Source organism: Eutrigla gurnardus (assembly GCF_963514095.1).
Source record: "Eutrigla gurnardus genome assembly, chromosome: 20".
Lineage (NCBI taxonomy): Eukaryota > Metazoa > Chordata > Actinopteri > Perciformes > Triglidae > Eutrigla > Eutrigla gurnardus.
The window spans coordinates 16,232,311-16,240,735 of record NC_139931.1 but is presented as its reverse complement, the minus strand read 5'-3'; the positions used below and the strand labels follow the sequence as shown (position 1 = coordinate 16,240,735).

The window sequence follows — 8,425 nt, the reverse complement described above, 5'->3', positions numbered from 1 at the left end:
GGAGGAGGTGGTGAGAGCGGTGGCGAATAGAAGAGTTTGTTGAGGACAATAGCTCAACTAAGCAGGGCCATCTGAGATCTGTTTATTCTCTCCTTACCTCAGTCTCCCGCCACCCAGTGTTGATCTGTTCATTTCAGTTCAGTGATTCAAGAAGAGGCTCGGGCAGGTCCGACAGAATGGGACCAAGTATGCACACTACATACTAATAATTGTGTAATTATATTTGAGTATGTTTAATTTCTACCCCTTATTTGAACTTCCAACAACTTCATTGTCCACAATATGATAAATAAAGTCGATTTCGCTTCTAGCTAACTAATTCACACCACTTATCCCGTAATATTCTTTAAGGTGACTTTTTCAGCGCCAGTAATTCACTTTACTTTTCACCATTCCAGCTCTCCATCCATTCATTTTAGCGTTTTGTTTCAACTATTTATTGAGTTTCTTGTAATGTTGGCAACCTCTCCACGAACTGAGCAGTCGCGACCCCTCAGGTGATGCAGCCGACTCGATGTGGATTTGTGTGTTATCTAGACCACATGTTTAGCCTTACCCCGGCTCAGCCTGTAGTACTGCATGGAGTATGCAGAGGGGTTTAATCCGGAGCTGAAGTGAGAGCTCCTCGATGATGGACCCTGACCAGTGGAAGTGGTGAGTCACCCATCATCTGTCCATCGCGTTAGGCTGGGTGCTGGTGCAGGGCCCGGTCGAGGCCCCGTATCTCGCCGCTGAAGGAGCGGTGATGTCAGAGCTGTCACTGTTCCACTCTCTCAGCAGCACCCACTCACAAAGCTCTTGGTATTTGTGCGATCGGGGCAGGCTGGGATACAATTACAGCACTGATCCACTCTCATCCTTGAGCAACGTCTCTGTATTGTTAGCCCTACTGTCAAACACACAACAACATCTTCCCCCGTAACACTCACAGAAAGTTGATTCCACTCCTGTTCTTAACCTCCCTGTGAGATTCATCTCTCTGACGCGTTGTTTTTCCCACCAGAGCCAGAGTTTTTTTTTTTTGAGAACACCACTCTAATGTGCCGTGTACACGAATGAGTCAGAGCCACACATCTGAAGACATTACCACCCACATGTTATTGCAGAAAATGACGCAGATGTGCTCTTAAGCAACTTTCTTCCCTCGTCTTGTTGTTGGGATTGATAACGTGCGTTGCTGCTGACTGTTAGTGAACTAAGTGAGTCACCATTGGATCAATTACAAAGGTTACATAACAACCGTCCATTCTAGGCGTATGTTTACCTTTTCTAGGAACCAACTTCTTGGCATTGTATTCTCAATCCTAATGATGATTAAGAACAGCATTTAAAGTCTTTCGTTGATACAGTATCGTGATACAGGTTTGAGGATCTGGGGTTTGCTGTCCTGTTAACAATATGTTTGTGTTTTTGTAATTTTATCTTAAAATCCCCATACTAATATGTCCGGACAAACATTACAACATACTGATTGAAAATGCAATTTAAGTGCCAGAATCATGTCTAAATACAAGTTACTGTGTCTTGGTTATTGAGGCTATACTGCCCCCTTGTGGTAAATTATAGAACATCTTCACATCCATCCTGGATATATTGTTTCAATGGATATGTAGATGTGCTTAAAAAGAAACATTAATGGAAAAGAATATGACATGTTTTTTTTATTAATCATTATGGCAAAAAACATTGGAAGATCACCGAAAGCCCATTTAATTGGAGCACGTAATGTGACCGAGACATAACGTACTCTGATGTCTATTCTGATGTCTTCTAAAAACTTTAGAAGTTAGATGAGGACCATGATGTTTGAATTGCGCCATCAAGGGCTTTCTTGACTACCGTACATTTTTTATGGAATTAAGGTCCCACGAGGAACACTGGAAGAGGCAGGACTGAGCCTCTCCATAAAGGGTCACAAGATACATCTGAAGGATTGTAAGATAATGAATGGAGTTGACCTGAAACCAGCCTCGGCTGCCTGTGAGTTGATGAGAGCTCTGGTCAATTAACACATGGATCTATCTGAGCTGGGCAGGGCAGAGAGAAAGTCACTCTGGCCTGACAGATGGTGCTTAGACGGGCTAAGCTGTTTGCTGCTGTCTGTGGAGATTAGAAAGCAAGCTCACTCTAGTAATGTAATGTGATCTGTTTTCTGAACTCTGGAAGTTTTCTGAGCTCTTTCTGGCTTCATTTACCCTGGCATGTATTCTTTATCAGGCTTTTTCGCTGCCATTTGAATTTACAATCAACTCAGTGATTGCTGCCCTGTACAATGATGACAAAGCATTAATAATATTTTGAATGTGGCAATGTTTCTCCCACTTGCCACATCCACGGGTTCCCATTCAACCCATAGACTCACAGTTTTTTTTTAATCTTGAGGAAAGTTTTAATATATAATAAAATAAATAATAAAATCACCATGAATCAAAAAAATCGTAATATGTTTGGAGTTCGAGGTGTCTTGCCAACAAATCTCTTACAATCGTGTTCTCTGGAGAAAAATTGAAGACTGAAGAACATACTTAAACATCTTGGGAAGAGCTCGAGAGATTTCCTTAAGTTTTATTGCTTAGAATGGGTCAAGCCAAAAAAAAAAAAAAAAAAACACTGGCTCCTACACTTCCCATGATGCAGCAGGACAGAATCTTTTATTAGACCATCCTTCCCAAAAAACATCTCTTTCAAATTTTATATAATTCCAGTTTGTTACACAGACTTTTTTTTTTTTATAAATGTATAAATCTGCAAGCCCCAGCCAAAATGACCCTGATGACATCATCACTGAATTTAGTGTCCTTTTAATACGTCCGCTGTGAATCCTGAAATTATAGAGCGTTTGTTTTCTACTTCTAATCCTTGTGTTCATGGTACAAAAATGGGAAAAGGGGGGGAAATAAACACCAAACAAATGTTGAAGAGACAAACGCTTTTGGAAACTCTCAGTGGGAACTCAAGGAGAAAGAAACATACCAAATGACATCATCATTACAATGCTGAAGGCCAATTTGTTGAACCATATGGAAATTTGGCAACCTATACAAATGCATAAACACTATGATCACCGCAAAAGGACTGGTGTTGTTTACACAGCATAACAATTGTAGAGAGAATGATTGAAGTGATACTTTTGCTTTATTTATGTGCTGAATACAACTAGTCTTTAAAGATATCAAAAAAGTATATTTGACAGAGATACAAAGCAGAATTAGAAGAGACAGGAAGCATTAAAGCTGGAACTAACTCCTGGATTTTGGTCATAGTGATTAATCAGCTCTAGCAGATTGATGATGTTCTATTTGTAGTGTTGAAGACGTCCCGATGGTCGATATCAATTATTTTGGTTTGACGGCTTCCCGTTGATCAGGCCGGACTCCCAGCGTTGCCACAGAGGAGTCTTCTGTCCTCCCGCCCTGTGAAGTTTGGGCTCCTGCTGTGAAATAAGACAAGCCAGATTTAGAGTGGGAGATTAGCTCCCTTGTCTTGATCCTCTAAATTTGAGATCATTTTGGGAACCACTTGGACTAATCCAAGCCTTTGTAAGACAAATCGCTCGTGGAAATACTTCCAATCGAATGTCTTTTCTCAGGCGCAATGAGCCAAGATTAGTGTAACATATTAAAAATCAATTTAAACCTTAAGTTCTAAATTATACAGTTATCATTTAGTACACAGTTATGTAGAGCAGAACCTCCATCCTGTAGTGTTTCCCTGAATGAGCAACACATTGTTCCCGCCACTGTTGTACGCTAAACAACAGAACATTCTTACGGAACAATAAAGAAAACAAGCAGCTGCTATTTACAGTAATGACACCTGGCACATCACCTGCGTCTGCTCAGATTTCATCTGGTCTTTCTTGGAGGGGGGCGGCGGCCAAACCCGTTCCAGTTTCCCCCTCGACTGTTTCCTGACATCTGAAGAACGGGGAAAAACGGAGCAGGATATTATGAAGGGATTTGACTTCAGGCAGCAATTGTCCATTAAACCATTAAGGATTACACACATGTAATCAGACTAATCCTTACTTGTTTGTCTGCTCGAAACTAAGCAGCAAACATGAGCTGCTAACTAGCTTATACAGCAGTGACTTGTTTGTGTGTGTGTGTGTTAGCTTGTTTTGTGGGGTTACAAGCTAAAAAAACAAAAGTTAACGTCGAGTACATCCATTGTGTAGACCTTTTTGTTTCAACCATAATTGTAAGCAGCTGTATGTTCACCTCAGCCTTTGACTTGTCGTTTCGAGTCAGCGATATCGGGAATTTTCAGTCATCAATGTCATCTACCACTTGGTGATTTAAAAACTACTGACATGTCAACAAACTGATGAATAGCTTTAAATGCACCACCGTTGGCAGTTCATCAGAATGAAGATAGATTTTACTCATTTAGCATCTGGCTAGTTAGCTTGCAGCTAGCTCGTACCACCGTGCTTTTATGTTACACTGATTACAGAGTAGCGGGCGGGTGGCCAGCACCGGATCTAAACAAACCGCTCCAGGTACAACATGGCTTCAGTCATTTAGCATCACGTATGTGGCCGTTTGCTCACTTTCTCATTTTAAAACAACCAACTCATTTAGCTGACGTTAGCATAATTAGCTACCTAGCTACAGCTGATAAACTAGTCAGTTGTCTTTTCAGCCGAAAATTCGATGGTTGCCAACAAGAACTGAGAAACCCGTTTTTGTCAACCACCGTCTAAAAGCAGGGACCTATAGCTTCTAATGGGATGCAACCTTCTCAAAATTTACTGTATATTTGACTCTACAAAGGTTATATATTCAGTGCGGTGTCACAAGTGTGTTGAAACGTCCTCTGCGAAGACATCACAGCGTATTTGGTTCTACATTTTCCTACAGTGGTGTGTCATAGCTGGTTAGGATAACACACCGCTGCCTATTTGACCTTAAGAATGAGTCATTTCCTTCAGTTTAGGCCAGTTTTGTCCCCAGAGATATCGTGTTGCTGTCACATGCAGCTTCATCATCTTCACTGTGAGTCAACCCCACACATCATTATCCAGCCGCTGTGGCTGAAAATACTAGCATGTTGCTCCTTAATGACCCACTCCCTGGTTGGCTGCACTGCTCTGGATGCCCCCCCCCCCCCCCCCCCCCCCCCCAAGCTATCCTGCTGTGCATATAGGCAGCTGTAAGAAAAAAGTGTACATACTTTCAACAAGACCTATCAAGTGTCCGAATTGATTTGTATTTACACAACACTATAACGGAACCAGGACGGCCGCCGGCTGGAGCTGGCTTGCAGATAGCAGCGTTCATGTTGTCACTCAGCCCAGTGGCATCTGCTGACTCAGATCAGGCAGCTGCTGGAGTGATTCGCCCTTAACCACTGGTGACAGCGTTGACACTAAGTTGTCGATAAGACTCCTTAGATAACACTATGTGATGCTAATGTGGAGAGGCATTCATTAAAGTACTCAGACTGGGTGTCAGAAGGCCGGGATGTGCAATGAATAAATATCTAAGTGACTCTTATTAGACACGCTGGTATTTCCATGATGCATTTTAACAGCTTGATGGAAATAATCCATACATTTTTTTCATATATTCCGCTTATTTTTTCATAGCATCGTCAGTATTTCTGCCTGAAATATTAATTTTTGGGACATACGTATTAAAAGTAAAACTTCTACCCAGTTGGGTAGTTAGAATAGAAACATAGTCATAAAATGGAAATACTCACATTAACAAGTACCTCAGAATTGTACCCAAGTGTGGTACTTCAGTAAATGTATTCAGTCACCGTCCACCACTGATACTCATGTTAATGTATGGCAGACCAACCTGGTGCGAGGATGGGGTTGAACCGTGACTTATCCCCGTCTCCGCTGCCCCGCCTGTTCTCTCCGTACAGAGTGCTTCTCTGTCTGCGCAGCTCCTCCTCTCTCTCTCTGGCCTCCCGGATGTCCTTCTCTACTTCTGGCTGCAGGGCGAGGGCTGGACGCAACTTGAAGAAGGGGTTTCCTTTGAGGATGGCAGATTCTTGTGTGGCGTTTCCCACCCTGGTTTTGCTCCGAGCGTCCACAGCCGCCGTAGAGACCTCCGGGCTGATGGAGTCCATGCTCCTGGACAGGCGTGCGTGTTTGTCTTGTTTCGTGAAGGGGGAGAGGCGTGCTTTGTCTAGAGAACCGCCATTTGGGCTGATTGATCCGGAGAGTTCAGGACTTTTGTCAGTGTCCTTGACCAGCCTGAGGGAGTGTGCTCTGGAAACATAGCAACTTTTGAGTGACAACATCTCCAGGCTACGTGTGCGCTCCAGCACAGAGGGGTAAACGTGGCGTTTCAAGGGGGGTTTCCGGTGCCTTGTTGGACCCTCCGTGTTATCCTGCTGGAACGCCTCAAACAGCAGTTTTGTCTCCTTTAACTGGCGAACTTCTCCTTTGCTGTACCCCCCTGGGATCTTCCCCAGGTTGACGAGCACCAGCTCTCTCTGGATCTCTTGACTTATCTCCTTCTTCATCTTCTGCTCGGAGAACTGCCAGTCGCGTGGCTGGTCTGGGCCATCCTTGGCGGGAAGGGGCTCCAGTAAAATACTGGTTTTAAACGGGATCTCTAGCACATCTGGATTATCTGCGAGATTGAAGACGCCGTCGGCTCTCTGCAGGTTCTGCATCCCCTGGGCTTCCTCGTGGATCTGCTTCTCCGAGCAGGTTTCAGCGACTGAGAGTCGGTGGCAGGTGGCTACAAAGGGAATTTGGTTGGATGGGGTTTCATTGGGGTCGATTTGAGGTGAGTCTGCTGGTACCCAGCTGTCAGTCTGATCATCGTCAGAGTCTTTTAACTCTTCTCTGGCAGTCATGTGATGCTCAGGCATTGTGTTCGGAGACATCCCTTGACTCTCATTCTTTTTCTTCTCCTCTAGAATAATTTCTGATCCCCCATCCTCATCGTTGTCAAATCCACTCTCCTCCTCATCAACTCCACCTGTCCGATCAGCTTCTCTTGCTTTCAAATCATCTAGTTCAGCCCCAAGCTTGCCCGTTGTCTCACCTCTCGTCTCCCCAACCTTCTGGGAGGTATGAAGGCCCTCTGGTCTACATACATCCTGTCGCAGCTGCAGCAGTTGCAGACGCTGAAGCAGTTGATGTCCATGTTGGATGTCGGTAGCTATTCTCTCGGAGCCTTCAGAGATGGAGGATCGGGACACTTGCGTCTCGTTGGTGCCACTCTCTCTCCTCTCCCAGTTATGCTTTGTGAGGGTATAGTCCAACGATCTGCTGTCAACTTGCTCTTTGTCGTCATTGGACACCTCCGTTGGGATCTCTTGCACCTGTGGTTGATAAGTTGCTGCATGCTTTGTGCTTTGGTTGCCTTTGCAGAGCTCTGGAGCCCCGTTGGACTCAAAATCTGTCTGGCTATTTGTCTCCACATCACCGCAGTCAACACTTTCTGTGGTTAGTGTTAAGTCTGTCTCAAGAACAAAAGTGTCCTCACATTCTCCCTCTTTGTCAAAATGTGTGTCATTTTCAGAGTTTTCCTCGATGCTCGAAGGTCCCTCTTTTGGATATTTGTCTTTCTCCACATCAGTTTCCCAGCACTTTTCTTGCCCCTCGCTTAAAATTTCAATATCCTCAGGTTCGCTCAATTCTTTGTCTCCTGTTGTGTCATCCTGATGGTGGTTTCCAGATGGATCATAACAATTTTCCTCCATGGATGCTTGGTCTCGATCTTGAGTGGCGTCCTTATCTCTGGACAGAGAGACGGTGTCCATAGACTCCTTAGACTCCTGTGCTGTACTTGTTATCACTTCATCCGCCTCGCTCTGTGCTGCCATTAACTGCTTCTCACCGAGATGCCAGTCTAAGCCACCGGGATTATCTTTAGCCTCTGTGGCGTCAGCTGGCCCATTTGTAAGGGTCACACTGGAATTATTCACCTGAGCATCCGTGCTGCCCTCTGCGGGCAAAGAAGAAGCCACGTCAGGTGAAGGTGGTGGGATGAAGACGGCATCTGCGCCCTCATCATCCATCACACCGTAGTACCTAGCGATCACTGCAGGGGGCAGGATTTTGGTTTCATCTTGGGGCTTCTCACCACAGGTCACCAATGGGCTCTCTCCAATGGGCGGGTTGGAGTCCATCTTCATCCACAAACCACCATCATCTAGAGAGAATGGACCTTGAGGGCTGGGTCTGGTTTTTTTTTGTTTCCATGGTTACAAGCCTCGGGAGCAATGAAGGGTTTCTCTTTTGCTATATTGCCCTTGAAATTAAAATATAAAATAAGATAAATACGTAAGACTTTTTTCTTACTTTGTGTTTTGTTTTTGTTTTTGTAAAGCACTGAGCTGCAGTTCATGTGATGAAAGGTACCATATACTGTAAATAGATTCTTTATTATTTTTCTATCTCTATGTTTTCTATTTTCTATTATTAATGATAAAATCCTCTATCATTGCTAAT

The 8,425-nt window shown here is 44.1% G+C and overlaps 1 protein-coding gene across 2 annotated transcripts; it reads right to left on the bottom strand.

The window, feature by feature from the left end:
• Positions 1–2,449: 2,449 nt before the first annotated feature.
• Positions 2,450–8,208, bottom strand: LOC311030727 (uncharacterized protein). 2 transcript variants are annotated; one of them, XM_084036677.1, is made up of 3 exons: positions 5,808–8,208; positions 3,829–3,917; positions 2,450–3,433 (listed from the first exon to the last, which is right to left on the bottom strand). In XM_084036677.1, exons 1-3 carry the CDS (start codon positions 8,107–8,109, stop codon positions 3,332–3,334), a joined length of 2,493 nt encoding a protein of 830 aa, XP_083892803.1. In that variant the 5' UTR covers positions 8,110–8,208; the 3' UTR covers positions 2,450–3,331. The 2 variants fall into 2 exon arrangements, with proteins under 2 accessions (XP_083892803.1, XP_083892804.1); XM_084036678.1 differs by having other exon boundaries at positions 2,451–3,430.
• Positions 8,209–8,425: the final 217 nt, after the last annotated feature.

Bases quoted from the DNA above. Each gene is read 5' to 3' on its own strand.
- LOC311030727 (XM_084036677.1), bottom strand. From the start codon at position 8,109: ATGAAGATGGACTCCAACCCGCCCATTGGAGAGAGCCCATTGGTGACC. The intron at 3,918-5,807 runs GTTGGTCTGCCA...CCCGTTCTTCAG, and splicing joins CAACCCCATCCTCGCACCAG to ATGTCAGGAAACAGTCGAGG. The intron at 3,434-3,828 runs GTGATGTGCCAG...CTTATTTCACAG, and splicing joins TGAAATCTGAGCAGACGCAG to CAGGAGCCCAAACTTCACAG.